This window comes from Toxoplasma gondii, chromosome X (assembly GCF_000006565.2).
Source record: "Toxoplasma gondii ME49 chromosome X, whole genome shotgun sequence".
Classification (NCBI taxonomy): Eukaryota; Apicomplexa; class Conoidasida; order Eucoccidiorida; family Sarcocystidae; genus Toxoplasma; species Toxoplasma gondii.
This window is the reverse complement of record NC_031478.1, coordinates 3,185,325-3,202,257: the sequence shown is the minus strand read 5'-3', so window position 1 is coordinate 3,202,257 and position 16,933 is coordinate 3,185,325. Positions and strand designations below refer to the sequence as shown.

General features: G+C 52.8%; 2 protein-coding genes across 2 annotated transcripts; both read right to left on the bottom strand.

Moving 5' to 3' along the window:
* Positions 1 to 1,528: 1,528 nt before the first annotated feature.
* Positions 1,529 to 5,638, bottom strand: TGME49_224235 (translation initiation factor IF-3 protein). The gene is made up of 4 exons (XM_018780039.1): positions 3,807 to 5,638; positions 3,203 to 3,267; positions 2,516 to 2,582; positions 1,529 to 2,197 (listed from the first exon to the last, which is right to left on the bottom strand). Exons 1-4 carry the CDS (start codon positions 5,058 to 5,060, stop codon positions 1,934 to 1,936), a joined length of 1,650 nt encoding a protein of 549 aa, XP_018635933.1. The 5' UTR covers positions 5,061 to 5,638; the 3' UTR covers positions 1,529 to 1,933.
* A 1,681-nt stretch (positions 5,639 to 7,319) lies between these two features.
* TGME49_224240 (protein phosphatase 2C domain-containing protein) lies at positions 7,320 to 16,345 on the bottom strand. Its single transcript, XM_002366068.2, has 9 exons — positions 14,024 to 16,345; positions 13,220 to 13,339; positions 11,796 to 12,969; positions 11,204 to 11,325; positions 10,576 to 10,678; positions 10,130 to 10,236; positions 9,933 to 10,012; positions 9,123 to 9,361; positions 7,320 to 8,837 (listed from the first exon to the last, which is right to left on the bottom strand). The coding sequence occupies exons 1-9, from the start codon at positions 15,080 to 15,082 to the stop codon at positions 8,371 to 8,373; spliced, it is 3,471 nt and encodes a 1,156-aa protein (XP_002366109.1). The 5' UTR covers positions 15,083 to 16,345; the 3' UTR covers positions 7,320 to 8,370.
* Positions 16,346 to 16,933: the final 588 nt, after the last annotated feature.

Sequence of the window (16,933 nt, the reverse complement as noted above, 5' to 3'; positions counted from 1 at the left end):
GAGCCGCCGACACAGGGGTCTTTTACAAGCTTCAGCTTCCTGTAAAAACCCCGTGAGTGCAGCACGACGTACCTGCGCGTCGAGTCGCGAAAAATGTCATCATGGCTTGCAAGCACGCCCCCAAATGGCGGCATTGGGAGCGCAGAGAACACGATACCGGTAGTTTTCATGCTGCCATGAGTTAAAGGACTCTGACAGACAAAGTTACTGCAGGGGGATCCTTACTGGATCCGTCTTTCTTCTGTGGAGCACAAAAAACATGCGAGTCTCGCGCTGTGCACCCGGTTCTTGTAGGTAAAGGTAAGAGTCCACAACGCACGCCGCAGGTGACTCGAGAGAGCTGGTCCCTAACGAACCTTTGTTCATTCAAGACTGTTCGGATCCAGTCCGTGTCTTGTTCCAGAAGAACTGACGCCAGGCCTTTCATATCCTCTGGTGTCGCTTGCACGCGCAAGTTATACCCACTGTGACAGAAACAACGACCGCGACAAGAAGCGGTGCTGTCGCGGTCTACTCCTCGAGGAGTAGACCGTAGCATGTATTGCATAACCTCACCTTTCAGTTCGCACAAAACCTGTCGTCTTGATCAGTAGCAGTTGGCGTAGGGAGGAGCACAACAATGCGAACTGGTGGGTTGCTGAACTCATTGCTCACCTCAAGGGGACACGGTCTCCTGTTTCTTATCGTTGTCTACACCACGAAGTGATGTGATAGCCAGGCAGGGGGAGCTTCCACGATTCACATAAAAGGTAGTGTGTGCAGACGTAAGGTGTGAGCTGTGCAAAAGTACCCGGCGGAAAAGCACAATTTAGTGCGCAGTTACCCAGAACTGACTGTGTAGCAGAATGTGGTTCACGCAGGTGTCAGAGTGTACTCAAGACAGCCCAGGCCTTTGCCTCGGATTTATTTCGTCGGAAAGCCCCTAGACGTTGAGGCACAGTTAACCTCGAGAGTTTAGTGGCACCAGCGACACAGCTTCCCACCTGTTTGGGGAGAAGCCTGGTTTCCCCCTGCCTTCTGGAAGATCCTTTTGATAGGGGGAAGCAGTCAGCGAAATCGATCTACGTCTGTGCATAACCATGAACAATCCCTCACTTCTATATGCGATAACGAATACCTCAGACTGAAGTAGAACACTTCAAATTGGTCACTGTTGTGCAGAAGCCCCTTGTACCAGAAGCGACGTACCACGCTTTTATTCCATATCGGAAACAGCATTATGGCGGAAGTAGCACCGAAAAAAAAGCCACTGGTGTCCACAAAAGATTGTCGTATTAGTCACTTTGGTAACTGTTTCCCCCCGTCAACAGAATCTTCCAGCAGGCAGGGCGAAACCAGACTTCCTCGAGTTGCAGGCAGGGCGAAACCAGGCTTCCTCGAGTTCTTCCACATGCCGAGAAATGGTACGTGCGGTGAGTGTTCAGCGCGATTTGATCATGTGTATGGGCTTGACCCGTTTCGGAGAAAGGCAGGAACGATGCCTCTTACTCGCTTTGCGAGTCGGTAGTGGTGTGCCACGTGGTCCCGTTGACACTTCACTCGAAAGATTCGTAAGGGGTCGTCATGCCACAAAGTCAAAGTGGTTGTCTCTCGCACCACATCTTGGTTTTTTGTCCTATTGCACCAGGCATATGCTATAGGTGCTGATATCTACAGCAGACAGGTAGACTGGACCGCTCCGGATGACGTTTAATCGTTGCGTAGAATGTTGAGAGCGTCCGCAGGATCGCTCCAGAAAATCATCGTCCCACCGTACCAGTCTACCAGAACCGGACGAGAAGCAAGATGCAGCGGCGAGCAGAATTTCTTGCTTTCCCTCCGGCGAAAAACGACAATTAACAGCAGTAAGACGTCGACTTCGTTAGCAAACAGTTCTGCATGTTCATATCATCATAAAAGCCTGAGAAGCTTCACTGATAAGGAGATCACCGTGTCAGCCTTCCGACGAGACTTCGACAGACTCACGGAGGTCCTCTGTGGCAGAACATGGATTTGCACCAGCAGGTGGGGAAGTCAGCTTGGATGAGCATTTTTTCTTTCTCGGTTGAAACAACTGGCTAAGAGCGTTCGTCTGCTGCTTGATCGCATTCGCCGGCGCGGCAATGTCATCCACCATCCCTGCTATGCGTTCGAGAAGCGGTCGGTACAACTCTGGGTTGCTCCTCTCACGCCCACGAAGTTGAACGGTGAAAGTAACCTGAGAGTGCGGAGAAAGCAGAAATTCTTGCAGATCTTCAAACACCAGCACCAAGATTTCTTTAACGTGCTGTGAAACAGCAGCTCTACACACACTTGGACAGTCTTACACCGTAGGTCATTCGTACGCTGCAGAGGCACGAGACCCAGGGACGTCCGACTGAACAGAATCCAAACAGGCTCAAAAGCAAGCCTGCCTTTGGCGTGAACGACCTTCGCTGGGCATGGGAATGACGAACAAGTGCAGCGCACACACCGCCCAACGAAAAGTCGTACAGCCATCCACGAGAAATGGCAACTTGGTCATGCGTGCTCCTACCTGGTTCTTTTCTAGAATAAACTGACGCGCTCGGTTCGCCTTGACCTGCAAATCGTGATCAGCTATTCTGTTCAGCGACAAAGAAGTGGAAGGCACATCGCTGGTCGGTTATGTGCCTCACTCAGTAGACGGGTTAACTACACGAGTAATTAAGTAGGGAAGCGCGCGTTTGGGCGGTAAGGGATGAGGAACAATGGCTGAAGCCTGATAGGTGCAAAGCCGTGCTGTAAAACGCCGCTAAAGACACTTACAAGCGTGTAATTGACACATCGACAAAAATGATACACTGTCTCGGGGACCGTCGTTACTCTAGCCACCTACGACGAGTTCTGATCATCCCCCAGAGGCACTTGTGATATAACGAAATGTCGTCTTCTCGATGTTTCAACGACGAGAACGCCCTGCCATAAGGTGACAGTACGACACAGGAGCCTAATTCCCTAGCATCCCCGTAACAACCCATTGGGAAGGTGCCATTCCGTCTTTCTCAAACCACCCGCACGGGAACCGAAAGTCGATTTACTGCTAGGCGATAACAAGTCTTGCGCCACTTCGTCAGTAGATGTGTCGTCTCGAGGAGCTTGGCGGGCATGGCAATGGAAATGTGATCCGTGAAACGGCCTTGGAGGAAGGTACAAGCAGAATACAATCCAAGGCCCCATTCCAGCGCTACCCTTTCCCACCTACCGAGGAGTCACACGAATTTCCTTCCTAAGCTGCTTCTTGCCCTTCTGCTCCCGCTTAGCTTTCATCTGCGTTGAGGATTCCGACACATATCAATGGACAGGAGGTTGGAGGGAATTAGATGCCATACAGGACACCAACAATGGAATAAACCGCGAATCATGCACCACTACATATTCGCCTCGATGTGACTGGAAAGCATCAATCTCGAGTGTTTTGTTTGCCTGGGATGCAACCACATGGGGTCGTGCTGCTGCCGCATATGGAAATGAGGACGAAAGACAAATCCAGAGACACTGTTTTCCAGTTACCAAGGAGGCGAGGCCGTTGTCACGCCGACCAGAATGGCGACAACACATCCACAAGAACAACTGACAAAGCACCTGAGAGCTACCACCGTTTTCAAACAAACAAGGTGAACAATGAATTGCTTGTGACGTGTGGTTGCATTCGATTTGGAAATAGTAGTCGTGCCCGTAAGCGGCTGCTCAAGTCAACGACAAGGCACCGACAACGTGAATGTCAAGAAACACAAACATGTCCATGTGGTATTGTGCGTTCAATGCGAATGTGCTTGTCGTCTGACACTTCTGAGAAATACGCTAACCCAGCGATAGGCTCTTTTCTCGTCCTCAGTGGCATCGATTTCCTCGTCTTGGACATGTTCCGCTTCGGCGTCGCGACGAATCAAGGTATCGTCCTGGCCCACGTCGTGAAGAGGAGTCCCCCCGCGATCACTCTCTGGGAACGTCTCTTTCCCGCGAATCCATTCCGTTGGTTTACTTTCTTCGCTCCACTTCTCGGCTCCGAGAACTTGTGCCCGCTTGCTCCTCTCAGTGAATGGGCGAATCGCCGATCCATACTGAACAGCGACTTGCTTTAAAACAAAGCAGGAACCTAAAAAGGTGTCAGGTCGCTTCTCCGACCGAAACCCACACGCCACACTTGCGTATTTTCGACGCTCCCATCTGGCACCGAGAAAAGTTCTTAACTGAGTTTTGGGGTGCAAACTATCGGCGGGCACTGGCAGAAACGCCGTATACCAACGTGAGCTGGACCGAGTGGCAGAAGACGACTGGGGGTCACATTTGCAAGGATTCAAGCTCAGTCTAGCAGAGCTGGGCGAAAGGAAAGACAGCGAGTTCTTGTGAAGAAAAGGAGTGGAGAAACACCCTTGAATGCCTCTTTCTTTCTGGCCTAGGTGTAGTGTCGAGTGGACCTCAGAAGGCCCTTGAGCCGTATCAGCCAATCCCTCACTGCGGAAAATGCCCTCGTTGTTGCCACTTCGAATCAACTGTGAAAGTCCACACATTTTCAGTAAAGAGTAAAATCCTCTCAGCGATACCCTTCCTTCCTGAGAACTTGTCGAGAACTTCCGGTTCCCCCAGTCATTCCACGTACGGTGCCGTCCTCCCCTCTCTCCTCTGAGATCTTGCAAATGTTCCCAGCGTCTTTCTTCAAAGGGAAACCAAGCGAATGGTGGATCACGAAGATTCAACTGAGCAGCAAAAGTGACATGGCTCTTGCCTCCGTCTAACGCTGTACCCCTTGCCCCCGCAGGCGCGTTATGAACAACAATGAGGCACAGTCGTATAAGGAGGAGCCGGAAACCAAAAAAAGTCAATCTCCCGATGCATCGACGACAATCTCCCCTTGCACCTTCTTCAGCGGCCGCCCCTCTTCCTTTTTCTGTACCACACGCTCTCACGGGTGTGCCCGTCTGCACATCCTGTCGAGTAAGGGTACCGAGACACCGGACTGAGTCGCGACCTTGTCGTCCAAGCAATCGACCGGTCGGAGCTGAGACGGAAGACGGATGGAAAATAAGAGGCCACATACTGCTTGCTGTCTGCATCCCCATTCTGTCAAGGCAGAAAGGTGGAATGTCTTAGAAGACGAAGCGCGTGTCGTAGGGATCCCTCCCGCGGAACGCCCGCACCTCTGCTGGTTTCTCGAGTGGTAAGTCATTACCATCCTCCAGTTGCTTGGACAGAAGACAGTACGCTCTAACGTAGCGAATCCAGTACGTTTCTGTGCCGCGCTTTCGCCATCCGCTGTTTCCTCATTTCAGTTGTACGCGGGACTCGGCGCTTTCTGCGATATGCTCGGGTCCCGCGTCGACCGCTGTTGAGAAAGGAACACCGACATTGGCAGTTTCTGGATTGAGAATGCGGAAATGAAGGAGACCAGTGCTGTTTCAAGCGCAAAAGTACACGAGTGGTTTATTCTCTTCATATCGGAGCAAGATAATGACCGGACGCGAGACCTGCGAAAAGCTATGGAGTTTCTGTGTGGCAGGCCAACGCTCCGCACAGACGAGACACATGCCTTCAGTTCGAATGAGATTTCTACACACCTGACTCGGAAAGTCGCTGGACAGTAACTTCGAATGAAGATAAAGTGTGGCGTTTAGAGAGGGAACAAAGCGAGGTACCTTGCCATTAGATGCACATAGATACTGCCGCATTTATGGTAGGCCACGCGTCACATCTGTCTCCCGGTTTTGCCACCCTGCGCTTCCGCAGACATGGGCTCAGCAAAATGCATGAAACGTTTGATCATGCCCGCCGGAACTTCAAATGCACTTCTAAATACTTTTCCAGGCGAGAAACGTTGAGTCTTTACCCAGGAAAGGGGCTGTTTAGTGTGATATCAACTCTGAAAGAACGACCGTTATCCGAGGGTTGCGAGAGTCACTTCTCCCCAGTGTGCAGCCTGACTAGTGACAGTGCAATTCATTCCAATCTCGCACTTAGCTGCTGAGTTGCTTGATTGAAGAAAAGGGAAACGAAATTGACAGTCCTGAGCTCGAGGCTCAAAGTGTCTTCTAACGTTTGGGTGGTTTTTCTTTCGACTCTTTGCAGCCTGACGCTTGGCGTACAGCACACACCGCTGCAAGGGCTGTACATGCCTTAGATGCAGAATCGTCTGGGTCTAGGATTTGCATCTCTGATCGGTGGTCTGTGATCCCCAGCAGAAATAATGCTTGTTGTCAGTGGTGTCGACAGCCGCTGAGTATCGGTCACGCCGTCACAATCGGCGAGGAACAAATCTTTAAGCAATGCAACACTCAAGCAAAACTATCGGTACAGTGACGCGGTTCTCTCCGTTTTTTCCCCAGATAAATTACCCACATCGTCCTTGGTGTACAGCCTGGTCGCTTGTCTTTCTGTTTCTGTGTCGCACCGTCGCTACTCGCCTTGACTAAGCGCAGGGATCGGGGTCCATTTTCTGCCCATTTTGTGTGCAGGCTTCAAACAACGGCGAATGGCATCAGTAAGGCAACCCTGCAGCTGGACCAAACGCACAAATGACAGACGCATGCAATCCAGGCTTCTGCTATGTAAGAGGTAAGTGTAGCATGGCACACATAAAATGAATTGATGCATATGCTGCCTTTTGAAGCCAAGTGCCCGTCGACAACCATGATCAACATTGTATTCGCTACCCACTAAAACCGTGCGAAAATACGACACAAAGAATCCAAATGGCCACGTCAGGACTGCGTTCTCTCTCCAGAAGCTCGAGACGACTTGACGCAAGCCCCGAACGCTTCACAAAAGGTGGCACCCTGTCAGCCGACGTTGTTACCCTCTGCATCCGTCAAATTGATCTATCCTAGTCCTGCTCCCTGCTTCTCTTCTGCGGTACGCACAGCCGACGAAGAGGTTATGTTAAAACAACTCTTTCAACCTTCGTTGTCCCCTTCTGAACATGAGCTACTTGTCACCGTGTCTTCGATTCGCTGTCACTTCCGGCTCACCCACCACAGAGTTGTGAACAATCCCAAGACGCAGATCGATCACAAACGACTTTCTTCTCGGTTCACTATGTATCTCGAAGAGTGGATCTGGCACTGTCTCGTTCGTGTCACTCATGATGTGACTGCTCGAGGATGGATAGAGGCGTAAGTGTACTGTTCATCCCTTGTGTATCAGCAGGGAGCTGAACAGTGTTTCCATTTTTGTTGCCTTCCGGAGGCCTCATGCAGCTTAAGGAAATGCGAGCGCATCACGGATCAAACAGCATTTTAAGTTTCGGCCGTCGCCTCAGCGGGTGATGACGGCTTTCAACTATGTCTAAGGCTTTCTGAGTTCCCGGAATGATCCCGTTGCCTTATAGCAGTACATGTTTGAAGGGGGAGCCCCCAAGAGTTCAGCAGATGTCGCAAGCACACGTGCCCAAAAGGAATCGTACGACACTGGGTATCCGGGACACAGGCGTAAGAGGATACCTTTTTGACAGGTTCCTCCCTGTCGTGTGAGCGACACAACAGCCATTTTCATACATACAGAACATGCACGTGTGCACACGAGAAGTCAATTGGCCACAGCCTTGAAACGCGGAAGCTGGCGTGTAGTCTCGATGTTTGTACAAAGCCGCCTCGTCTTGGCTGTCTGCGTCACCGCCCGCTCCGGCAGCTACTGCCCTACGTGTTCATTGTTATGACCAACAGGAAGAAGAGGTGTACAGATGCCTCAGGACACTCGCGGGTTGTAAGCTACTCCAGCCTCTTCGCGTGAAACGGTTGCGCAAGCTATTTATGCCTCGACACATGCATCAAGAGACAATGTTTCTACCCTCTGCAACTCGGATCACCACCTCGGCAACTTGCCGTTCTAGGACCTCTCCGCCTGCTGGCTTCTGGGGGCGCGATGGAGAATTTCAAAGAGTGCAAAACAATACGCTTCGTGCGTAACTAGGGGGACAGAGCGGAGACTAGGTTGACACAAAACTGTGTCTCCAAATTCAGCGCCGGAACCACCGAAAATCGTACGAAAAAATCTTGCCGTATTGAGTGCCAACACTGAACAAGCCGCGAGCCTTCCACTACACGAACCTGTGGCTACCGGCGGCTCGACCTCAACACAGTTCTTTCGAGCCGTGACTGTTATCCTACACTTCACTACTGGTATAGTGTGTCTGGTCCTTTTAGCGCATTGCTGCGTAACTGTGGCGCCGGGAGAGTCCGTCTCTCGACCTCGTTTTTTCCGGTACGTCAACGAAGTGTGGATATATATACAAACTGCCTGCCCGTCGTGATGTTCAACCTCGCCACTGTTGGCGGGACTCGGCGACAAGGCAAGACTGACAGCACAGGCCCCCCGAGAAAGCACTAGTCGGCGCCATTAGCATCAACAAGTTGTTCCGCTCTTTAGCAGCTCGTGTTTCTACAACAGACCCTTTAGCGCGGCGAAGTTGATCCGCCTTCGGGGTGGTCCTTCGCCCGCGGCTGTCCTGTCCCCGCCGCTGCCTGCAGCGCCTGACCCTCCACCGGAGACTCCAGTGCGGTCTCCAGCTGAGGCTCCACTTTGGGTGGCGGCCAAAGGAGACCGTGACGAGCTCGAAGGTCTGGCCTCTGCTGTGGCAGCCTTTTCTTCGCCGAGTCCGGGGGTGGTAGGAGTCCAGTCCGCAGGTCTTTTGTCTTTATGTTGAAGACGCTCGGGGGGCTGGAAGACAGCGATAACGGCAGAAAGGTTGTCGAGAGACCGCCGCTCGAACGCAAACTTGCACAGGGCTTGCGCTGCCGTCTCTGCCGTCCCGCCTCCTCTCAGATGCTTACGTACGCAATTCACAGCCTCTTGGCAACTGATCACGTCGAACACACCGTCGCATGCGATGATCATGAATTCATCCTCTGCAAAGGGACACAACACCACACCGAAACCCATCTACCATAAACATTCCCATAGACGGGCACTGAGGCCTCCAAGAGAGTTGAAGCTGAACCGGTAACTACCTTCCGCGTCCGCACCTAAACTTGGTTCCACACCGCCACCTCTCAGACGCGAGCACGCAGCCAGTGACAACCGGGGAAACCCGACGTAGGGATTCTAGACGTGGATATAGACGAAACCGCGGAACAGGCGAGCCCACCAGGCGGACGGCCCTCCGGACGCCTTTGCGGGAGCTGGTTCTGTACCTCTTCGTAGCGTTTCTTTGTGAATCTGAGGCTCGCACGTCAACCCAGAGAGTTTCTGTCCACAGTTTTTGTCGAACGCGCCAAAGGCCCTTGAGACACCAATCGCCCCGTTCAGGTAGCCATCGGTGTCGTAGTGGCCGCCGTCTTCTCGGACGCGCTGCTGCTCGTCCGCGTTCGTCCGACACGAGTGATCCACAGTGATGAGATGTGAGCGACCGGCGCGAGACAAAACGCATCGGCTGACACACACACACACACGCATGGGCCCCCACAGCAAAATCCGGAGAAGCGTCAGCGTAAAAAGCGAAAAAACCACCTTGTACGTAGTCATCGGGAAAAACAGTCCGCACCCTAGAAGCCTCAAAAAAGCTTAGAGTGGTCTTGCTTCAGACACGATTGCTCCCTGGACGATGACGCTGACCATCCTGGCATCCAGCAAAAGTCTTCTCTCGCGGTTAATACGACTGATACGTCATCCATACACTACGCGTAAAGTACCGCCGAATGCTCCTCACTACTCGTCACGGAGGAGGCGCCGAAGAGGCTGTACACTGGAAAACACACGCACCTCGCGTACTCTGCCTTTTTCTTTGTATCCCAGGCTTTTTTTTAAACTTCTCAACGACCCTCAACAACCCAGTACGTCCAGGACTGGTACGCACGTATACATACATATCTGTTTATATATGTGTTTATATGTATGCTTTTCTGAAGCAGATCCCGAGCGTATCTGTGTTGACATTATCGGAGCCTCTGGGAATGAAGACCTACGCATCTCCACAATGTGGAACTGTTTTCTCGGCTTCTCACCTATCCCCAAGATTTCCAATGTAGAGTTGCATGTCGCGGACCACCGCCGTACACGCCGTCGTGCCGCTTGAGAAGGGGGACTGAAGAGAAAGAGGGACATGCTCTCACCACAAGGAATAGGTACTCTGGCGTTGTACGGTACACAAAATCGATTTCCTCGCCTCAAACGAGAAAGACTGTCTTGCTCTGAAACTTACGATATCCTGGTCCTCAAATCCCTCGCCCCGGATCTTTTCCATCACCATCGAACGCAAAGCGTTGTCGGTCGCGATAAACCCTGCACGAATCGCTTTCGACACATCCCCTGCAGGCACAACCATACACACAACCCATAAACGCTGCGACATTTATATAGAGACATATGTACATATACAGCGGAATCCATCTGGTTATCAGTCGACGCATGCATACGTCTGCTACTAATATAAACATATATATATATATATATATATATATATATTTGTAGTATGTATGTAGCACGAGCGGCTGGTGGATACACAGTGGGGCTCTGCTGGATACATGAAAGCGTGTCTACGGGCAGAGACCTGAATGCGGGGCAAGCCAATGGCGTCGTAACAGGATTAGATAACTAGCGTTCTTGAATGCGGTTTCCACGGCGATGCTTCGTGTCAGGGCCGTTTACCGTGGAAGGAGCGCGACCGAAAAATATTTTTGTGGAGATGCTCTTGAACGTAGTTGACTGCTTCCTCGCCGTTGTGGCCGTCGTAGACGGCATAAAACATCGCCTGCCATTGATGCGATGGGAGGAAACACAGAGTGTGAAGAAAGGAATACGAGCGAGAGATAGGGGTGGACTGCCGAGACCGAGAAAACAGAATTTATGATGAACACGAAGGAGAAGACTCGAGAAAGGCAGAAAAGAGCGACAAATAGGCAGGCGGAAAGACAAATAGAAGTGACGCAAAGCAACGCAGGTGAAAGTGAGACAGCCGAGAGAGCAAAACACGGTGCACTTGCGCCTGTTCGTCTTCACCCGCCGCGGCAGAGAGCCTGATCAATGCTCTTGATACTTGTTGACTTTTATTTTGACATGGACATGGAGACACTTTAATTGAAAATACGGTGCATATTTGGACATCTCTCTTCCTCATTGTACCCGGCACTACCACGACCCAAATCTACGACAGAGACAGGAGGCGAAGCGCAACCCGCGCGAGATACAGAAACCACGGAACACAGACGAAAGGCAACAGATGAGCACGAGGACATCCGGACATCGAAACGGAAACTCCCCGTCGACAAAAAAGTACCTTGGTGTGTGCTTTGCAACACCCTTCGCGAGTGCAGACATCGACTGAGGGAACGACACAAACGCGGTCCTCGTTGTACGCCCGCTGGCCAGACATGCTGTGACTGCCGTACTCGATGCATCCTGAAAACACAGACAAGCACCGAAAGAGACAGAGGCGCCTATGCCACCGCCAGATGAACATCGTCGGAAGGCAGGCGACACCCAGAGCAGGCCCCGAAGAAGCGTAGACCCCCAGAAGAAGAAAGACCGCCTACACCGGCAGCACACATCTAAACAAGTATGGACACCGCCGTAGAGCTGTTTGTACGGACGCATGCAACGCTCGATGTTTCTGCCTATAAGAATACATATATGTATATGTAAATATATATATATATATATATATCCATATGCATATATATATATATGTCTGGAGGTCTGAAAGTGTACTGAGCCGTTTTTCCGACGGTAGGTGTCTGTTCCACTGAGACCGCGCAGGGAGAAGTTGGGCGTTGTTCCGTGAGGGTCCAGCATGCAGCTCACTAAAAAAACAAAATGGATTCACCTGCTTTCAATACGCCGCCTTCAGATGTAGAGATGAAGGCTCTTACCGAGTTGCCAAGTGTCACTGGAGACGACGTAGGACTTGATGGTGATGGGTTTGTTTTTCCGGCGAGTTCGCCCAGTTCGACTCGCCTTTCCTCCGCGTTTTTTCTCCCTTTTCTCTTGTACCTCCCGTGTCCCGTTCTCCCCCCTGTCGGCGGAAACTGCTGCATGCGTCGGAGCGTCGTCGCCCTGGCCAGCTTCCGGCGTCTCCGCCTTTCGCGCCTCGCCGCGGTCGCGCCGGTGCCTTCTACGGACCAGCCAAGGGCCGCCGGGGACCCCAGCGTCGTTTGTCGCCCCCTCAGCTTTTCGACTCGAGGGCGGGGAGACAGCAACGTCGGCTTCGACGGACTCCAGAGGAAAGGCGACCTCCGCTGACGCATCTTCGCCGTTGTTGCTCGTTTGGCTGCGAGAGCTATGCAGGCAAGAAGGCGTCTCGCTGCCCCGATGCATGCTCCGCCGATCTCCCGCCTCCGTGTGGGACCCCGACGGCGAGTGATCGTCCTGCGGACCCGCAGAAAAGACGAAGGAAATTAACGCAAAGTCCGAGGCCGGATCTGCGTGGCTGTACCCCACTGGAGACACGAGGGCGGCAGAGTCCGCGGCGCAAGCAGCGGGAACAGAAGACACCAAGGAGACGTCGGAGTGCTCCCGGGAGCACCCTCTAGAAGGCCTAGGCCACCCAGGAGGCGAAGCCTCAGGCTGTAAGCCAGGACCGCAGACCCCCGTAGGCTGCGTCTTTTCTTGGCTCCAGCGAGACTCCTGCGTGAGGCGCGACACACTTGCATGCGAAGGCATGGCTTCGGGTGCGAAAGACCTCTCCACAACCTCGGAAATCACCTCTTTCTTCGCCTCTTTGTTTCGCGTCACGTGACAGAGACACAGGCAGTCGCACGGCGGATTGCGGCTGGCGCCGCCTGCGCTCTCTGGGCCGCCGGCGCCGTCGGGCAAGAGGCCTGTCCACGGACTTCCCGCCTGGATCTCTCCGACCGCGCCCCTCGCTTCCATGAGAGGAGACACGGGCGAACCGCCGGCGGCGCGACTGCGGCCCTGGACCGCCAGCAAGGCTCGCTCGGCGCGCTCTTCCGCCTCCACGATGGCGCCCGCGAGACCCAGGGGCCAGTGAAAGGGTGATCCCGACGCGAAAATGAGGCCAGTCTGGGGACTAACCACGCCCGGAATCTGCAGGAGAAAAGGGGGGGAAGCGACCGCGTCATGAGACAACTGGGCATCGCATCAGATGCAAAGACTGTCAAAGAAACGAATTTCGAACCTAAGAGAAAGACCTCGAGATCTCCGCACACATGCGCAACTGAGAGTGGACCGAGACAGCCCCAAAGCGACACAGAAGGAAAAGATGAAATGAGTCCGTGGCACGAAAAAGACAAGCCGAGGCGGAATCGAAAGTGCAGACAGTTCTACACCCTCTTACCATGAAAGACCACGAAGGGGAATGTTTCCGCGCTTTCAAACCCCTCAGAAACAACTCGCAGAAACGAAGCTTCGCCCGGTTCGTTGCAAAGCGAAGGATCGCCGACTCAAGGGCGGGAATCTGAGGAAAAAGAGAGAAAAATGCATCACTGATTCGTCAGAAAAAGAATTCGAAAAACAAAAAAAAGTTGGAAAAAGACAGACAAGAAAAGGGGAAGCGATCGCTGGTACTACCTGATATATATACATATATACATATATGTATATATATATATATATATATATATGCATGTGCGCATGAGCACCTGCGCGAAGATACACCGACACTGATGTCTGCAATAAAGAGCAACTGGACAGCGTTGTACAGGCCAATAAGTTCGTCTCCAAGAGGAGCGCCACGGAACCCACGAGTGACGTCGTGTACGAACACAGGAGATGTCACAGCTGGGCTTGCGCAAGCAGCTCTGGTGGTTCTCCGCTGCTTGGTGAGGGTGCCCCCCCAGTTACGAGGTTCCAGAAAACATCGTCACGAGTTCTTACAAAATAAAACCTAGGATACTGAATATGCCTCCAGTAAGGAAAGACAGGCGAAAATGTTGTCAGTCAGTAGGGTTTCACAGTTTCACTGTCTCTACACCGAGCAGGGCTCTGTGAGCTTCTGGCGGCGGCGTGTACGTGGAGTTCGCCTTTTAACGAGCTTCTCTTTCTTGCGGAGAGCGTTTTTCGTGGCGTTTCGCGCACTCGCTCTTCTCGTGTGTCTCCCCGGTCTCCCATTTCTTTCTCGCCATTCCTCGACTTCTCTCACATGCTCAGCGACGTGGACGGAGATCTGTGCCTCCCGAGGAGCGAGCGCGTCGACAAGACCTTGCAGGAGGAAGCAAGGACTTCTGTTTTGCGCTTCATTCTCGACACGAAAGGCGGCTTCAGTCGACGCGTCGGACTCGGCGACGAGAGAGTCCAAGCGGCTCGCGACTGCAATGTCGCCTTTCCCTCTGTCTCGCCTCGACAGCGCATGCATCAGGCCGTCGGCGCTCCCGACACTCTCCGAAAGCAGGTGGGAGCCTGGGGGGTTTCCCCAAGCTGAAGGAGAAAGCGAACTTCTCTCAGGGTCGCGAATCGACTCCTGCATGCCCTTAAAACCTAACTCTCGAGTGACAGAGCGATGTGCCTCCTCTTCCTCCAGCGAGGGCGCAGACGCACAGTCACGCGCCTGCTCTTCATACGAATCGGAAGGCGCAACGCACGCAACAGGCCGCTGGGAGGAAGACGGAGGACGTCCAGAAGAGGAAGACGAGAGAGGGGAGGGCGTTGGCATATCCTGCCTCGCCGCGTCTGTCTCTTCTTCCCTCCGGTTCTTTGTTTGCGGCAAGTCGTCTCCCTCAACCTGCCCATGCACCGCAGGTTTCGACGCTCCAAGCGAGAGAGAAGAACAAGAAGCACGGTCACCGTCGAACGGCTTCCCGTCGCCCTGGCAGGCTGCCACCCTACCTGCGTGGACGTCGTCCCCGGCAAGACGGACGGAGACTGGCGCCTCAGCTCCGCAGAACTGTCTCTTCGCGGCTGCGTCCATCGAAGAAGAGCCCTCGATCCCTAGGTTCGCATGCATGTTTGAAAAATCTTCCTCAACGCTCTTCTGGGTACCTGCCGCAGCCCCCATGACCTCCTCCGGCGGAGAGCCGCCCACAAACATTCTTTGCTCTGTCAGTGCCCCGCCAAGAAACGCCGAATCTCTGCATGTGAATTCTTGTTCGTCTCTTGATGGCTTCCTTCTTGACTCTCGGGTGCTTGTGCCGGACTTGTTCTTCGTTTGTCGACTCTGCACTCGTGAGAAGCGTCGCGGGGCAGCTTGGTTGTGGCGCAGCATGCAGGCTCCAACGGGGAAACGGAAAACGCTTTTCTTTACAGCGGATACAGCGAAGGGCGTGGGTGCACGCGCCAATTCCTGGAGGGGCGGGAAGAAACCATTGCAGGAAAGCCAGGTGAGAGAAACGGAGGAAGGCAAAGGCGAAAAAAACGAGACACCGGACGGCTGTGCATGCGCCAACGAAGAACCACGTCCCAGTTCAGAGTTGAAAACAGGGGACGAGGTTGACGGGGAAAGGCAGGAAAAAGAAACGGCAGCAGGCGAACGCAGGAGAACCAAGAAGGCGGTCTCGACGAAAAGGGGGAGAAAATAAGCCGGAAAACTCCCCGGAAACAACTGGGGTAGGGGAAAGGACGTACAAATCCGATAGCCCGCCGTCAACGTCGAGGTCGGTTGCCGCGCTTACAAAGAACCTATTTCGACTGTCGATGAGTTGTTCTGAACACCGACAGAAATGGGGTAGAAGCGTAGCTCTTGGGAGTGATGACGGGTTGCTTGCGTTTCAATCTGCGTTTTGGGAGCGACGCTTTTGCGCGGGAGTTTCCGGAAAAGCAGCCAAGAAGGGCTCTTCGAGGAAAGCCGTCTTTCTTCGGTTGCCAAAGTGGACGCACGCAGGAAATCGTTCGGCCCGGTTTCGGGACACAAATCCTAGAAGCGACGAACTGTGGATTTGCGGCACATATTGCCTGTCTCGTCCTGAAAGGCTTCTTCGGCTCTGTCTCCTCGACACTCAACTTCGACTCCGAGAGGACTGGGACGCGCACAGCACGCTTGGGGAATTAAGTCACGGAAAGGATTCAGGGAAAGGCAAAAATCAACCACGATAAAACGTGGAATGCGGCCAGGGAAATGACGTCGCACAGTCCTACCCCGGCGAACAGAGGTTCTGCGTCGTTTTTGTGGCTTTGGGGAATTCCCAAATGGGGACGCTACTCCTCGAGACAGAAACGTGGCGGCGAACGAAAGGAGAACATGTTCGAAGGGCTAAAGAGGATTGTTCAATTACCACGCGGGGAAGCCAGGAAACCCAAGCAAAACTCTCTTACAGCAATCTTCCAGGTTCCTTGTGCTCGAGCGCCATGCATAAATGGTCACAGACCGCAGGATGCATGCTGCCGGTGCGTGCCGTTTCGACTTAACTACCGCGACATTTTCATACCTAAATAAGTCTGTGAACCGCAGCGGGAGGAACTGTCCACGCCTAGACCTGCTCATTCGCTATTTCAAGACGCAAACATCTTAGCGTCACACGCGAGCCTTTTCTCCTTCACCCAGTATTAGACTCGCAAAGAACGTGGTGAAAGCGGGGCAAAGAGATAACAGCCAACCGGAAACGGGACGCCAAAGGAGAGGCAGGGGATTCGTAAGCAAATACATTCTCGAGCGAGAATTCATGGTGATTATTCGGAATCCCGGATTCGCGCGTTTTTTGCATCATCTGATAGAGAGATTGAAAATACGAATATGCACAAAGACACTCGCCAGTGGGGGGCCAGCGGTCGGGGTACCAAGGTCACATCGTTAAAAGATAGCGACGCCGACAAGAAATGGTCCGTAAATCAGGAAGACTGCCAAGCCCAGCTCCGAAATCTTGCCTACTCCCCAATAATCCAACCTTACATATGAAGCCATGACACTCGTAATGACCCTTGGTATATATAGTATATATACATGCATATACGTGTATGTATGTATATGTATTTGTGCCCATGTATGCATGTATATGTGTGTATGTATGCTGGTGGGCCGATGACGAAGATAGAACAGAGGGACGTTTTATACAGCTCTACAGAAAATGACACAAACCCGGAGATCCACGCAAGTCGGTAACGTGAGGTCTCCACTGAGATC